General features: G+C 44.6%; 1 protein-coding gene across 2 annotated transcripts in view; it reads right to left on the bottom strand.

Moving 5' to 3' along the window:
- The window catches only part of LOC147659236 (ubiquitin-conjugating enzyme E2 variant 2), a 189681-nt gene that overhangs the window by 45144 nt on the left and 126637 nt on the right, over positions 1-17900 (bottom strand). For both annotated transcript variants that reach the window (XM_086951866.1, XM_086951867.1), the window contains exon 3: positions 13349-13474. In XM_086951866.1, the coding sequence (XP_086807992.1) occupies positions 13349-13474 (126 nt within the window). The remainder of the gene's footprint in view (positions 1-13348; positions 13475-17900) is intronic.

The following is a 17900-nucleotide window of genomic DNA, read 5'->3' as shown; positions in this document are numbered from 1 at the left end:
ACATCAGGCAGGTGTCGCAACAACTGTTCTAGCGAGTCGTAGTGAGCCCTATCGTATCTAGCCAATAGGGCCTGTGTATTTGAAATCCTCCAAATATTAGCAGCCTGTGCTGCCACTCGCTTTCCTGACGCCTCTAAGATCTTTGATTCTTTGTCCGGAGGAGGAGCGTCACCACTAGTTTGCGAGTTTGCCCTCTTGCGAGCATTGGCCACTACGAGCGAGTCCAATGGGAGCTGGCCTTTGATGTAGGTGGGTTCCACTGGAGCAGGCCTATATATTTTTTCAATCCTAGGGTTTATAACCCTTGCTTTTGTGGGCTCTTTGAAAATGTCCGCAGCATGCTTGAGGACTCCCTTTAGCATAGGCAATGAGGTGGAGAAAGTATCAAATAAGAAATCTTCTTCCACAGGATCTGCGTGCATTTCCACGTCATGGTTGAGGGCTGCCCTTTCTATCAAAGCGTTAAACGCTGCCGTGTCTTCAGTAGGCGAGGTTTTGACATTGTAGAACTGAGTGTCCGGTACAGCTTGTGGATCATCAGGGTCTACAGCATCAGTCCATTGCTGAGGTTCTTCCTGATCAGGGTCAGCCTGATAAGTGAAGGCCGCCTGACCGTATTCATCACCCATGTCCTCCTAGCTTTGTGCTGGAGAATATGCCATTTGTTGTGAATAGCTCTCAACGTGTTCAAAGAGAACTGGTGAGGTGGCCGAGTCTTTTTTCCATTTAAGAGGGATTTTATACGCCTCCAAGGGATATTCAGGTGCGATTTTCCGTTTATGGATGGTAAGCCTGCCCGAATCAGAGTCAATGAAGAGTTTCGACTGGTTGTCGTACGAGGGTTCTTGGAACACAACCCCCTCAGGGGTGGACTTTGAAGGCGCGGATACTGTCTTGGATGGGTCGGTGCCTTTGTGGTGCTAGAGAAGCTTGGCTCGAGCCGTCGGTGGCAGACCGTATTTAAATCGGAGGGTGGCCTGTGGACGGGCCGACCTTCTTAGAGCCTGCCGTAGTGTTCGATCCGAGCTGCTTCGGCGACTCACAAGTATGCTTGCTTCCTTGCGTCGACTCGAGCTCATGGTGCGTAGCATGCACGGCCTTGGGCGTCGATGCAATCTGCTGCTTCGGGTCGGCTTTGGTCTTCGACTCGAGATGTTTGCCCAGTAGTGGTTTGAGCGCTGAAATCTTCGGCTCAACAGCCTTTTTGGTCTGGAGGCCTTTGGCCTTGTCGCCATGCATGGGCGCCGACGTCGACGCCGACTGCGTCAAGGTGACGTGCTTGACTGTAGAGCTTGGCTTCGGCGCCCCGGTCTTCGAGGCGACGCCCCCTTTCGACGCCGAAGGGTCGCCGACAGTCTTCGACTTGATTGATGTCGATGCGACAACCACTTTTAGTAGTTTTGGTTTTGGCTCTGTAGGTTTCGGTTTAGATTTTGAAAGATCGACCGATGGCTCCTTTGATTCTTAGCCTGGCCTGGACACGGGGCTATAGAATGTGGAGTAAGATCTTGGCTAAGGCCTTTCGGCGATGCCTCGACCTGAGCCGTAGGGAGCGTATTGTCAGTAGTAGGCCCCTCTACTGCGGTTGGGCCTGGCTCATCACTGGAGTCGTCATCGACGGCCCTGATGGCCTCATAGTCGTCCCCTACCTCGACGACGTCTTCTTCATGGACGTATTCCTCATCTTGTTCGTCCACATCGAAGTTAGAGTCATGCTCCGACGCTGGGTCCGACTGCTAGTCAGGATCTTCTTCGTCGGCCCCTTCTTCGTCACCGGCCTCGAAGATGTCGACCGGCTCAGGCGCCGACTTCTGCGCTGTCTTGCTGCGCGTCGAACTCGAAGCGTCTTCTTGGAGCGTAACTTCGAGCAGGCCATACAGCTGGCCTCGTCGTGCTCCGGGGATAAACATTTATTGCACACTGGGTGCACATCAATGTGAGGGTATTTCGAATTGCAGACGGGGCATCGTTTGAACAGGCTCCGATCCATCGTTGTCGTAGTTTGGGCCTTTGGTGTCGAAAGTGAAAAACTGCCTTCGACGACCGGTTCGAAGAACTGGAGAAAAAACAGGCACCGAACGAGACAATACCGACGCCCCGAAGGCCTTTTGGCCTTAGTAAAGAGTTATAACAAAGTTTCCGAACTGGAGTCGAGAAAGTACATCCGAACCCAATGGCGGACAAAAACAATCTGGGGATGGAGAGGATGCCCATGCGCACTGTAGTCCAGGGGAGGAGCCACCTATCTCGTGATACTTCGAAGACTCTTCCAGGACAACAATGTGCAATCATCCGGACCCAACACTAGGCGGCGATCTATGCACAGATATGAATTCAGCAGCCCACATGCCTCGAACATGACTTTTTTATTTATGTGTTGGTTTTGAAAATAGCTAAATTAATAGCTTTGTCATTTACAATGCCAATAGTTATAACTTTCGCAAATGTTACACCTATAGCATTTGTAATGCAACATGTTTTGTATTTTCGTGACTTAGATGTATTGATATTACAAATAACAATGGCTTAATTTTTTAAATAATTAATACTTAAATAAAAGTGATTGCAATTTTTAATGGCAATAGCTTAAACTTTTGTAAATAACTTTTGTGAAGATTATGTTCAGTGTATTTTATTGTGACGAAAATCCAAGAACAGAAGTGAAATATTAACATCTTTTTGTGACATTTACAATAAAGCTTGAAACATTGAGAGAACATATTTGAACCAGTTGTTGTTGAATGGTTGCGCGGAGTGATGCTGTGGTGTTCAGTGGTGCTGTGGTGTTCAGTGATGCTGTGGCAACGCATAGTGATGCTGTGGCAACGCATAGTGATGCTGTGGCAGCGCATAGTGATGCTGTGGCAACACAGTGAGTGATGCTGTGGCAGCGCCGTGAGTGATGCTCTGGCAGCGCCGTGAGTGATGCTGTGGCGAGGCCGTGAGTGATGCTGTGGTGAGGCCGTGAGTGATGCTGTGGTGAGGCCGTGAGTGATGCTGTGGCGAGGCCGTGAGTGATGCTGTGGCGAGGCCGCGAGTGATGTTGTGGCGAGGCCGCGAGTGATGCTGTGGCGAGGCCGCGAGTGATGCTGTGGCGAGGCCGCGAGTGATGCTGTGGCGAGGCCGTGAGTGATGCTGTGCCGAGGCCGCGAGTGATGCTGTGTAGGCCGCGAGTGATGCCGAGTGATGCTGGGGTGGCGCTGAGTGATGCTGGGGTGGCGCTGAGTGATGCTGGGGTGGCGCTGAGTGATGCTGGGGTTATAACTTATTTCCTGCAGAATGCCATTTCTCTTTGGGAGCTCTGGTAATGAAAGACATATAGCCAGTTCAATGGTTGATTAAATGATTAATATAAAAACCTGGATCACTTACAACGCGAACTAGGGCATTTCTTATTACAAAGTATATGGTAAGCATATATTTTAATCGCCACAAGCCTGCGCCTCCCACATCCCATCCAGAGGAAAAAAAAAGCAATGTAGAAATTTCATTTACGAGCAGCTCCTCTATTCCCAGAAGCCCATGCGCACAAACGCATCCAAAAATAAAGCCCTGGCACAGATCAGTCAGACTGCAGCCTGCCCGGTTATCTGCTCAGCTGATGCCCAGAAAGTAAATAAAAAAACAGGTCTTTATGACCGCGAATTAGAACATCCGCACTGTTTAAAACAGCGGTATCATCCTTACTGCATATTAGAACATACTGGCTGTCTAAAATGGTGACATTATCATGACCACACTTCAGGAGCACCGTATGCCAGCCCCACTGTCATTTGCCTACAACATACATAGTGAGGGAAGTACTAAATACCAATGCAACCCTCACTATCTAGTAACCTTTTAATAGTGTTATTTACACTTCACAATACAAATGGGTGCAATTCTCCAATGGGACCTTAAAATCGGTTGGTCAGGGTGGTGATAATCCCTCACACCGGAAGTAGAGTCAAGACTGATGTGCATATGGCTGGGTAGAAACTGAGGTTGCATGATTAGCAAAAAAACGTTGGGTTGGGATGTTACCCCGAGCGAATGACAGTGAATAGACACATTTCAAGTACGCAAAAGACACGCAGGATACTTGAAAGCAGGCGCAAAATCAAATGAAAAGCGGCTGCGAAATGAAAAATTATCTGCTCAGCCGACGCCCTGAAAGTAAATAAAAACAAGTTGGTTGCGGTAAATATTTATTTTAATTGTCAACAATTAAGTTGTTTTTTCGTAACAAATTGGAGGGACAATATAGACTTAAACGGGGAGTAATGCGTTATAATAAAAAAAAGAAAAGCGGCAGGGAAATGCTTTTAGCATTGCGGGGGTGTATTCCTTTGAAGTGTGAAGCAGGGGGCGGGAGAGCGGATCCCTTTGAAGTGAAGCTCTCGGCGCGCTGGAGAAGCGTGAGCCTGGTGGGGGGGGGCGGGATGCCAGTGAGTGGGAGGGAACGGGCCAAGCGCGCGCTAGAGAAGTCACGGATGAACAATTAACACGCATTGTCGGAAATCCGGCTGGTTTGAGAGACTTTAGTTCAGCAGTAATAGGTTCGAGTATAACTCGACCTAAAAACACATCACAACAGGTGGCATGAGAAGAGAAGGCTACTAAAGCAAATGTATGGAGGCCAAAAGGGATGAAATAAACTTTAACCAATGCCATAGAAAGACCTTGCTCGGCTAATGCAAGGCAAAACAATGGAAATCGGATAACCGGGCACACTCAGGGGTTAAGTATGTGTCATAAAACACAAAGCAAGAAACTTCTCACAACATGCAACATAAACAGACTTTGTGAATGGTCACCTAGAGCCAAGAATGACACAGATCAGGAAGATTGAAAGCCATCAACTGTTGCCGCTCAATCTCCGCGCGTTAAGGTGCACATTATGCAGGTTCTGGTTTAGCAACCTGCCCTGCTGCTGCAACAGAAGTCTTCCTGAAGAGGCAGCAGGATCGGAGGACATGTGCAAATGGCCAGAAGATAAGGTGCCACTCTCCTCCTTCAGTCCAGTGCCACTAGGATAACTTGGGCTGAATCTCTCTGGATGTTCTTCGACACTAGGGGGGAGGAGAGGAAGGAATAGAAAGGCATACAGGAGTCCCGACCCCCAGTCTTGGCAGATGGTGTCTCCAAAGGAGGACTGCCTTTGAAACTCCAACACGCAAAAACATTGACACTGCATGTTCTCTGTGGTGGCAAATAGATCTAGCCTAGGTTATCTCCATTGCTGGAAGATGCTCTATGCCACCTCTAAGTGCAACTACCATTCGTGATCCGGAAGGCCACATCAGCTAGGTTCATCAAACCTGTTTTTTTTAAATTCTGCCAGGAACAGAGTATTTGGGGATATTTCCTGAGCGTACAACCACTTCCATAGACTACTGGAACAGAGCCCACGACCCCAGACGGCTCTGTTTGTTGCAGTACCACATTGCGATCGTCGTCTGTGAGCACTTGTACATGTTCCCCCTTGATATTCAGGAGGAATGCCTTCAGTTCCAAGTGAATTGCTCACCACTTCAACAAACTGATGTGGAGCCAAGCCTCTGTTAGAGAAGAGCGTTCTGATCTACGCCACTCCCAGATTAAACTCCCGAACCCACCAACAATACAAATATTACAATATTACTGATCGCTCTGGATGAGGTAGGGTCAGGGGACTGCCGCTGCCTTAATAGCCACAACTGCAGGCCTTTTGCTGTCTCCTTGACACAAGTACAGGATGAGAAGCCGTCTTGGTGCTGAGCACACCGATACTTCAGATCCCACCGCAGAGCCAGCAAGCGCCACTTCGCATGGTCCACAAACAAGATGAAGGAGGCCAGGAAGACCCCTCAGTTTCGTCCTCACTGAGATCCATGCTAAAGGCTGAAACATCGGAATCATAACCTGGAATGTCTTGGACTCGTTGAGGTGAATGAATAGCTCTGAAAAGCACAGTATCCAGGATGGCTTCAAAGAAAGGGAGCCTCTGTGAAGGAGTCAGGTGTGACTTTGGCATGTTGATGGAAAACCAAAATATGTCAACAGACATCCAGTCATCTGCAGGTGGTTTTAAGACTGCTTGGGGGAGCCCGTCTTCATGAGCCAGTAATCTAGGTATTGAAAAATCTGTATTCCTGACCTACTGAGATGAGCTGCAACCACCACCATCACCTTTGTGAACACATGCAGCACACTGGCCAGGCCAAAAGGAGCACAGAGAACTTAAAGTGCTGGTGGCCTACCTGAAACAGCAGATAACGTCGGTGGTTCACCAGGACGGGGATTGGAAAGTATGCGTTCTGCAGATCCAATGCTACCCACCTAATCTCCTGGATCCAAAGTATACCTAGCTTGGGCAAGAGTGAGCATTTTGAACTGGTCTTTCCAGAAGAATTTCAAGATCATGAAGAACAGGACGAAGGCCACCATCCTTCTTCGGCACCAGAATATAACATGAGTAACAGACCATTCCAATCTCCAATACTGGTATGCTCTTTATTGCTCTCTTGGTCAATAGAGCACAGACTTCTCCATGGAGGATGGAAAAGTGATTCTCGGAGAGCTTTTAAGGTGTGGGTGGCATGTTCGGAGATAGGACAGAAAACGGAGGAATTATTCTTGCTGTACGATCTGGAGCATCCATTAATCTGTAGTTATGCTCCTCCAGCCAGGTAGGTAAAAGGTGACCCAACCAAAATTAAGGGGCTTTACAGCAGGAGGAGGGGTTGAAGTCTGTGCTGGCGCTGGGATCCTGGACGCCGTTGGCCGGAGCCCTGGCCTCACCATCTAGCGGACTATTACTGCTGGAGCCTATGTTAGTGTGGTCTGAGCTGACCATTCCTACGAAAGTCTCAAAAGGGGCGCTGTGTGAGAGGATGGGGGGGGGGGGGGACTGGTGGCGGCCTCGCTCTGTTTGAAATGTTTTCAGCCTTCGATTCGAACAGCTAAGAGCCACTGGAGGGCATTTCGATTAAAGATTGCTGGACATAGGAGGAAAAGACTGCACAGCAAATTCAGGCATGGTGCCCGAGCGGCATGCTGGTTCAGGCTGCCCTACCCACACAGTCAGTAGTGTCCAGACAAGACTGAATAGAGTATTTTGCTGCATCTTATCGATCCAAAATGAGGCCTTTCAGGGTTTAAGTTTTTCTGGGACAGCCAGCAGTGAGAAGGAGACGGGGGTCGGGGGGGCAGATATGACTCGGTGATGTGGGTCGAGGCACAGGGAGCAGTACCAGGCATGTTGCCGGGGCTGCACTAGTGAAATCTGCTCCGAAGCATGCCCCAGAGGGATCAGGCAAGGCATCAAAGATCTACTCACAGGCCATCAGCTATCCGTTGGAACATAACAATCCATTCAGGAAGAGTACGAAATGGTCCACGGGCTGGTGAAGCGACTCCAATGAGCTGTGCTTCATCTTGGTGTTTCTTGTGCAACTACTTAGACTTACTCGAGCCATGCAACTTAGATGTAGGCTGTGCGTGGGAGAGATTGGGAACAGAACTGGTCCACTCTCAGGATTCTGAATGGATTGCTTCTTTGACTTACTGAGTTTGTTGACTGTTAACTTGGTTTCACAATTTCGGATGGCCTTTTCATTAATTTTCTTACTGCAGTCACACAACTTAAATTTAAGCATTCCACCAATCACCTTGTTTTTGCCTTTGATGCCCTAAGTGTGACTTGTATGCACAGACGCGGGTACCAGGCTCACGGGCCACTGGAAAAAACATATACCTTGTTGAAGAGCCCTAATTAGGGCGAAACCAGACCTGTATTGGTTGTGTTTCGGTTCAGGAAGAACCTGGCCTGGCATTTCGGCCTGGACTGTACCCGTGAGGAGCAGGGTCAAGACTGATATGCAAATGAACCGGTGCAATGTGAGGTGGCATGGTGGTCGAAGAACAATTGATTGAGATGCAGAGCCGAGCGATTGCCAACGGCTAAGATTATTTCAAGCATTTCATCTATAACCTTGTTTTTTTTTTTGCATTTGACGCCTTAAGTCTGCTGGCTGTGCCTAGAACCTAGGTACCGGGCTCCCTGTCCCACTGGAACCAAGCTATGCCTGGCTGAAGAGCCCTAATAAGGGTGAAACCGGTCTTGGGTTGCTTGTGTTTTGGCTCAGGGAGGACCTGGTCTGGAAGTTCGGACTGTACTGTTCCCACAAGGTGCAGGGTCTAGTCTGATTTGCATACGCCGATTCCAAACTGGTGGGCAAAAACCGATGTATTGGGATGCAGCCTGAGCTATTACCAGTGGATGACATTAATTCAAGCATTCCATCCATCATCATCTTGTGTTTATTGCCAAGACACCAGAGACATTCATCTAGAGCCTCAGTAACCAACATCGGTTTGTTACAGGACTTCTAGGACTTGAACCCTGTTTTTGGGTGCATAATGCACACTATTGTGAAAAATCTGAGGGAAATTTGTCATAATGACAAGATGAAAAGCTCAAGATCTCATTGGCAGGCACTAAAAAGAATAGCCGTTAGTGCGTGAAGGTGGTGCTCTTACATTAGTCTCAACATCATATCCAGAACCGATTGACCCGTTGCAGAGACTCATGACACCACCTGTCGACAAATGAGGCAATTGTTTCAAAGTTTCCAAAACCATTCTGTGGCTAAAGGAAATTCAATAGGTGTGGATCTGCCGTTACAAGTATCTGTCAGAATGTTCTGTACTGTGGGAGGATCAGTTGAGGAACCAACCATGTGCTTCTCATGAAGTAAAAGTGGACTAATTTCTCCTAGGTGTCTGGTTTAACAGCAGAGCAATTCAATCACAACTGCAGATGGACTGAACAGAATTCATGGTCTGGAGGCAGGTTGGAGGAGGTCCCAGGAGGTTTTAGAATTGCAGCTTTGCAGCTTCCTTGGTCATGTTGGATATCTATCTGTACTCTTCCAGACATATGCCGGGAGCAAGAAGTTGCACCTGTCGAAAGCATTCCAGAGGCAGCCCATAGCATTGACTTGTCTCAAGCAGAGATGATAAAGCCAACAAACTTACAGGGAAAGTAAAGCAAAGCGATCAAGCTTGACTCAAAGCGCCAAAACACAAACTTTCGACAGACTTGGCATGCAAATGGTGCAACAAAGATCATTTACAAATACAATAAAAACACACTTAATTAGATTTAAAAAAAATATTATAATCTAATGTGCCAAAGTAAAACAGAAGAATTCAAATGTCATTGCATTGACATCTGTTGGACTTGGTCTCTTTTGTAGGGCTATCCCCAAATTGTTTGCCTTCTTCCTACTATTTTGTCTGACCTGTTTTGTTGGTTTTAGTACTCTGGGTACCTTACCACTGCTTAAGTGCATATGCTCTGTCTAAATTTTATTGGTCGTTGGTGTCTCAGCGTTTGGCATATTTGATTTACTAGTAAGTCCCTAGTAAAGTGCACCAGGTGTGCACAGGGCATGTAAATCAAAATTAGGTATGGGAATAGAGGGGAACTTTCAGCTCTGATCCCCTTAGAGAAGGGCGTAAGACAAGGTTGCATCTTTGCTCCAACACTCTTATCCCTTTTTCTAAATGGGCTAATTGCTAATCTCTTAGCGGCTAAGGACATAGATTCTCCTAAACTTGCAAACCGTAAAATGCCAGCACTAATGTTTGCAGATGACACCCTGTTCCTATCAAAAACACCAATGGGGATGCTGGGTGTCCTAGAGACATTTAGGTCTTTTTGTAAGAAAAGGCACCTTGAGGTGAACTTAAAGAAAACTAAGTATATGGTCTTCCATGCAGATAGCACAAACTGCCCATACCCCAAAATGGATTCAATTGCCCTTGAGAGAGTACCTGTTTTTGACTATCTGGGGCTTACTCTAAACAATACTATGGATTGGGGCCCAAAGGTCTCCAAGACGAAGTTAAAACTCACCCAGGTTAGTGGGGGGAATCTAAAAATACACAGGAATTGTGCAGTAAAGGTCATCGCCCCCCCTGTAGAAATCTATAAAGTTCAAGCAAGGGGTGCTTCCTTGTATGGTGCGGAACTTTGGGGCCACTCACAGACTAAAGCATTGAGCACAACCGAGAATTATTTTTTAAGATCACTATGGGCTCTTCCTAACAGCACCACTCTAATCCCTTTACGGATGGACCTAGGTATTCTCCCCATTGCCAAAGTGATTGCCTCTCTTCCATTACTTTATTGGCGACGGCTATGGAGCATCCCCGAGCTGGCCAACTATAGAGAGGAATTAAAATCAGTAATGTTCACTTTAGGGGCAGGGAAAATCCCTTGGTTATCCTATATTCGGAAGATCTTCCGTCAAATCGGAAGGAGCAATATGTGGTCTTCACCTGAGGAGTCATGTTCTGCCACATCCAAACAGTTGCTAAACCCTGCTATCAAAGAATTCCATCTTATGTCCATCCATAGGGTGACACAGACATCAAGCTTAACTTTTAGGTTTCTGGATGCAAAGTCACTCTATAAAATGGAGCCGGCCTTAGACCTTATCCAACCATCCCTAGCAAAGAAACTGTTCCTTCAATTTCAACACGGGACGCTCCCACTTTATGCATTTTCTAATCATTGGTATGGAGCTAAAAAACTATTATGCCCCAGTTGCAATGAGTCCGAAGAAACAGAGGCCCAAGTGATCATTTTTTTGCCCTGCCTAGAAGGCTGCAAGATCAAAGTGGGTTCTCCAACTCTGTAGGAATTTTGGAATCAGGAATTTTAGAGATGTCCTCAGGCTACTTAAGTATGATACACACCCAGTTTTTGTTGCTGCTATAACAAAGTTTCTTTTGGCAATGTGGTGTAAGCGTAGATGTTTAGTGAAAAGCTAAGGCTGTATAAGGTAACTATTCTCCCTTTTTTAATGTTACCCTTCCATATTTTAATTGTGATTAATCAACGCCTGTCTTTTATTTATGTTTTTTAATTATGTCTTTTGGCTTACCTATTTATATTTTTTAAATGCAATGGCCCACATGAAGTATTCTCCCCTTAAGATGAGATCTGTTCCCTTAAACTATTATCGGTCTTATTGCCCGTTGAATCCTTAAGATTTTTAAGAAAAATGTATTACCACCCTGTTCCTAACCGTCATTGTTTTTAACTTCAACAGTATATTTTATTGTGTGTTGTTATTTATGAAATTGTGCTTTTATGGCAGCAATTGACGAAATAAAGTTTGCATTGATTGATTGATTGTAAATGAAATGCTACTAGTGGGCCTGCAGCACTGATTGTGTCACCCACCCTGCAAACATGTCTCAGGCCTGCCACTGCAGTGTCTGTGTGCGCAGTTTTAAGCGGCCAGTTCGACCTGGCACCCTCACCCACTTGCCAGGCCCAAACCTTCTCTTTTACATGCAAGTCACCTCTAAGGCGGGCCCACGGCAGCCCCATGGAAAGGGTGCAGTATATTTACAAGGTAGGACACGTACTCCTGGGTTTTACATGTCCTAATAGTGAAATGATGCTAATTTCATTTTTCACTATTGCATGGACTATCTCTCCCATAGGGTAACATGGATATTGCTTTGAAATATCTTTCATGTTTAATTTCCCATTGGGAGCAGAGAGGGATTTGGAGTTTGGGGTCTCTGAAACCACAATTTAAATACATATCTTTTGGTATAGTTTGTTTTATGAATTGTGTGGATGAAAATGCCACTTTTAGATTGTATATATTTTCTTGCTTAACCATTCTGTGAATTGCCTGTCTGTACAATACACGTCAGGGTTGGCTGACAGTTGGGCTTTTGCGCATTCACTCTAGACAGTCACACAAAGGGAGCTAAGGTGTGCCTTGCATATCCTAATGGGCCATCACCAGGCTGATGGGCCTTCATGTGGTAGAGTGGTGGGAGGAGTTGTCACGGACACCTGAACAGGGCTGTCCCTGTCCTCACACAAAGCTGCTTCCACCAGGACAGGGAAAGGCACAGTCTTGTGCACGCAAATACTTTCCTTTGAAGGATGCCTACTTCAAAGGCAGAAAGGGGCATAATTATTGGACACCCCAAAATCAGAACACTTCAGGACTGAGGACATTCTGCCAGGAAAAAGAGCTGGATGCTGCAGGAGGGGCTGCCACTCTGCCTGTTGCTTGGTTGTGCTGGCCTGTTCCTTCTGTCCTGGGAGTAAAAGGACTGGACTTAGCTTTCTACCTCCTGCTTCCAAGGTTCTCCAAGGGCTTGTGTGTGCTTGCCCACGGTTAAGTCGTCTCAGAGCCATCATAGACTTCACCTACCAGTGCATGGGCTCTTCTGCTGGGAGTCCTGACTTGCCAACTGGTGCCAAATCGTGTGGACTCCTTTTGTAGTGTGTAACTGTGCGTGTGGGTACAAATGATTTACACATTGCCTCTTGGATAAGCCCGACTGCTCATGCCAAGCTACCAAGGGGTTGAGCAGGTGTTTTTTTTACTGTGACACTCCCTTATCCTGACTAGGGTGAGGGTCTCCTACATCTCCTACTTGGACAGGGTGCAAACCATTGACAACTAGACACCCCATTTCTAAAAACATTAATTGAGGAACAACATTTAAACATCAACTTTGAAACATTTAGAAATTTCTGTCTCCAAATGCACCGAAGATGCAGCTATTGGTGAACCAATGGATGTCATTTTGTCATGGGCACTGTATATATAGCCAATGCTAAATTACTTCAAGGTTCTCGCAGTCTTAACATTCAAAATGAGGCCCAGTAAAGTTATTTGTTTAGGATCACAGAATTTGGTTAAGTAGGCCAACCAGAAGTTAGGTCTAGGTTTATAGTTACATATTCGGCCACTGAGTGAATATCCCCTCTTTTCCGTTTCACAGTAAAATAATAATGCCTTTTTCAATTATTTCATCAACTAAATTAGCACACAGTTCAACAAATACAAGTTAATTCAATCTGAAATATAACTAGTATATAGTATTTATGATTTTTATTTTAAGTATATTCAGAGTTAAAATATACAATAAAGGTTTTACGAAAAAGCGATGTTAAAATATTTATTTTTGATAGGTGCTGCTTTAAATATGTGTTTTGGGCATATGGGTAGACTATTGTCTTACCATTCAAGCAGACTAGACCAAACATACTCTGACTGCGTTCACTGTGGTACAATTCAAGCCTTGAAAAATTGCCACGACAGGGATGAGCAGCTTGTCAGGTGCATAGAGCAATCAGCATTTTGAGTTACTAATGTTAATTTGGGATCAGGGATATTTCTTACTTCAGTTAAGGTGTTTTTTATACTTGGAATGTCTTGTATGGTCAATGTTATGAAACCAATAAATTGACTGTCATGCTATGCCTGAATATACTTGATGTCAAATCAAATCTCTCAATAAAAGGTACTACTATTTAAATTAAGTTTTTGTCCCTTACCATTCCATTTGAATTGTTTATTCCGTTCATGTTCATTTTTGTTACAAATCGAACTGTTGGCGGTGCCTCTGGATATTTAGGTCCACATTCTATTTTCAGGCTGTATATTCGGTTTTCATAATTCGTCTGGACAATCAAAATAGTTTTGTTAGCGGTTGCTTGGTTTCAGTTTAAAATACATTTTATTTCAGCACACATCAGTAGCCTCTATAAATTATAAAGAAATAATTAAAGCCTGAAAGAGTAAAAAGGCCTTCACATTAATACATCAACTGAAGATAAAGGGTTAAATAAAGTTTAAAGTGAATTAGCAAGTTACACGTTAACAAGTTTAAATACATAATGACAAAATGTGTTCAGGTTTTTCAAGTACGAAATTATACAATGTGGCTGTCTAAATCTCCTACAGAATTCAAGATAACTGCCATGTTCAAGATAACTGCCATGTTCTGTCGAAACACTCTTGCCAGTGCAGCGGAACAATGTTTCTATTACCTGTAATCTGCATGACACAAAAACTTGTAATGAAGTGCAACATTCTCTTTTACCAACAGAAGCATTGACACCAAGGAAAGAAAGACAGGTGCAACTACCAAATAGCTCTTGTACCCCAGCCACATAGGCTCATCCCCATAAACTGGTAGTTCTGAAACTCATTAAGTCCTGAGGAAACCTGAATTGTGGGGTGATCTATCCCATGTATACCCGGCCACTTTTCTCTACATAACTGCCACGCTGCTCTATGCAACCCTTTCTTCGAATATATGTGCCATGGTGCAAATTAACTTAAAATCCTTAACCTGCAGACAAGCTTTGGGTGGAGGTTAGGTTTTGAAACTATGGGGAAGCATAGAGACAAACTGGCGTACCAAAAACAGTGGATTTCTTTTCCTCACCCCACTGTATAAGGCAACTTTTATTTTCTCATATAAGGAGATGGGAGGTGAAATAAGACGAGAAGGTTTTACGGATACAGTTTACACACTGCTTAGCTGCACTGGATGCCAACTAGTAACTAGATGGTTGTGCTTATTGGGCTGCACCACAGATTTCCGAGATATGAACCTCTTTTAAAAATGGGGGAGCTCTATTGCTAGTGGTACGAGAAAATAAGTCCCTTCAAATAAGGAAAAACGCTGGAAGAATGCAGACAGGACGGAGGATGATGAGGATCAAGAGGATGTGGAAGATGATGCCGGAGGATAAAGGAAGGAGGAGTCAGGGGAAAATGAACAAGGAGGCAAAGTATGGGGAGAGTAGGAAGATGTTAAAGTCCATGACAGATTATGATCAAGCGCTTGCTTTTGTGGCTCTCTTATCCATTTTGTGTTTCAATAACGCATTGGAAGAGCAGATAATGTTTACCTCCACCAACTAACCCAAGAGAGGGTTTCTGTAACTAATGATGAAGACTAGACCTCAGAAAGTGTGCTGCTGCTGGGCATGGTGGAAAACGTAATCGTTTCTTCGCTGAGATCTAATAACTACCTCATCTTGGGATACACTATCCTCCCGTTTCTGAGACCATGCTGGATGGCAGAGGGTGTGATGACTAGACCATGGTGGAGTCAATATTACTAGGTCCTATTGGATGCCCTTTGATGATGTACATATCTAGTATAAGCGATTCCCCTATTGTAAATCATTTCATGTATAGCATAATTTTATTTTAATTGTAAAGTTTTTATACTTGGTGTTTCTCTTTTAGCTAATTTATCTACACATTGCACATGCACTTACCGAAACTGATTGAGTAAGCCTTGCCGTATCCCAAATCTCAAGTATTCAAACTAATTCCACTATGAGAATAGGTGTACAATTTTCGCTTTAATGGCATTTTAATTGGTTTTAGCCTTTTTATTAAGTATGACTAATAGTATGATGTAACAGCATGATGTAGCTTTATCTCTTATGTAAATGTCTGTTTTGGGTTATACTTTTTAGGTCATATTGACCGAAATAAAGTTTCTTTGAATGAATGAATGAATATTACTAGGAGCTATGTTTAATGGTAAACCAGAACTTATTGTTATGGACACTCAACAAGTAGGGTTGTGTTTCTGTATGCTGAAACAACTGCGGTGTGGTGTTCTCAAATGAAATGAAATAGGTACTGTAGAGACAGGTTATGATAATGTGTATGTGATTTAAGTTTTAAAGCAAATTAGAAGCACTTCTTGGGCTTACTACCAAAAACCACCTCATGACAGAACCTGCCAATATAACTTTCCTTCTCCACTTCAGCAATATCTGGTTGCATTACAAAGCGTTCCATTGGCCAGGAGGGTCAACTGATCACTGGTTACCTCACAACTTTGTAGCATTTCACAAAATAAGCCAAGGGAACTGCCATGCAACTAAAAACCATCTTAGACTCTAGAAGGGCACAGTGCCAACACTCTAATCTGCTACCATTCCAATGTCCCTTAACACCACCCACAGGCGTTCTGCACCCCATCGAGCTGCTACACTCCATTCCATATTTCCAAAAAGTTCCATATACACTTTGCAGCCTTTCCAGCCCATGTGCATTCCCCAAGCAACTGGAGGAATCCCTACCCGAGAATCACAACCTGTCAGATAATACTACAAATACCGGAATAGTGTGGATAGACCATAGGGCAGAATGAAGGACCTACATTCAGAATCTTCAGCACCCAGCTACCCCACCTGACAATAACCTATCGCCTAAAAATCTTTCTAGGTAGAGAATTACAGAATCCAAAAATCAGCACAGTGGAGGACAGGGCCAAGCAGTCCAATATGGATGCTAAAATGCCCAGGAGGAGCCTTCTCTCTCTCTCACTTTCACTACACTAACACAACCATCACCCCTGCCCATCTTCACTCCTACACACAAATAGTCTAATCCCTGCTATTGCTATTCCCGGGAAAACTGACAAGGACCCTCAAGACTTCTCTTTCCCTGCAAAACATGCCAGCGATCAAGAAATAGCTAGACATATGGTTTGGAAGAGCACCAACTAAGTGATGCAGCACACATGGAAAATGTCAAGAATTCACTCATGGTGTTCTTACAAGTGAATCATAATACACACACAAGACCTCAATGGTAACCCCTGCAAGGATTAGAAGAAGGTAGCAAGACAAAACCAACTAAATGGAGACTTACATTTAAGTAAAGGACCCTTTGTGCGGTTACAATGTTTTCCTTGGCATGGACTTTTTCCACTTTGTACCAATTATTACGATTTGCTGCCGATAATGAGATCGTCGATCTGTATACATACACTGTAATGATGCCAATTGGGTGTTCTTGTTTAACCCCTTGGGTGCTGCCGTCGGCCAACGGCCATTTTGCGGAAGTGCCGAACTGCCACAAAATCGCGGCCAAGGGGTTAAAATGAAAAATAAAGTTTAAAAAAAAAGTATTACGATTTGCAGCCTGAAGACACCTACAAAGGCTCTCCTCTGTTGTGCCATTATCTCACTAGGCCCTTGTTCAACTTTAATTTTCCGGGGAAGGCTAATTTCCTGCAAAATGGTGGCGCTATTTGCATTCTTTGATGATTCCAAGTGAAAGAAGAATCTAATTTACTGTTGTTGGTATCGTAGCAGTCTGTCTTTTGTGGCAAGCCTAGTACTGTTGCTAGACATATTTCTGTTGTAGTTACAATAAAACTTTTTCTACATGTGGAAAGGTTATGTTTTAGATAAACTGAAATGTATATACTATTTTGAATATGTTATACATCCATTATGATTAAAGCCTTGGAAAACTCCTGACATTTAAGACAACACACATCAGCTCTGTACTATCAAACAAACATTGAAGTACCACCATAGAGGACCAAAAAAATAGAGATCACCGAAGGAAGAATTTATGCCATTATTTGTCAATTTGTCTAACCATTATTAACGGTGTGCGCTGGCCTTCTAACTTGCAAGCTGTTTTCAAGAAAGGCCAGTGGTTTACAAAGTTGAGTAGCAAGATGTACTGTGTTTAGTACAACTTTTTGGGCAAACTTATGCAAAACAAGAAGACATCTACTTGTGTGCATTAAACACTACCCCTGCTCAGAGTTTGGCTTGCTTTATGGGTATCTGGGCTGACCTATTTAAAAAGTAAAAATAACGAGAGTGCATGGCCTAGTGAAATTTGAGAACTCCTCCATTAACTTTTTCCCGAACTTTACGCAACTTGTGCAACGACAACGGATGGGTTTTCTGGGAGTGAAGTGACGTCACCGGGACCTGGGCCTCAAGTACGCCATGCTTTTCCCTACCAGGCTTCGTATGGAATATCAGGAACGGACCTACTTTTTTGATCGACCAGACAGTGTGAGCGTCTGGTTGGATTCCCTGCCGGGGCGAGACGATCGTACGGAGCACCCTGGCGGTGCCGAGGGTGGTGAGCCTACTCATAAGTGACTCTTCGGTCCTTGATCTCTGAACATTGGACTTTGCTCAGCTGAGTACTATCTTTCTATCTCGGTTGCCTTGTAGTAGTCCACATTTGGGTGGTGGGTGAGAACGGGCCTCTTTCCTCCTCCGGGGTCTTTCTGTAGAATGGGGTTGTTAGGGCGACAGG

The sequence above is a fragment of the Lissotriton vulgaris genome, unplaced genomic scaffold (assembly GCF_964263255.1).
Source record: "Lissotriton vulgaris unplaced genomic scaffold, aLisVul1.2 SCAFFOLD_1809, whole genome shotgun sequence".
Classification (NCBI taxonomy): Eukaryota; Metazoa; Chordata; class Amphibia; order Caudata; family Salamandridae; genus Lissotriton; species Lissotriton vulgaris.
Note: the sequence above shows the minus strand (reverse complement) of the source record. Positions and strands in the feature narration are given on the sequence as shown.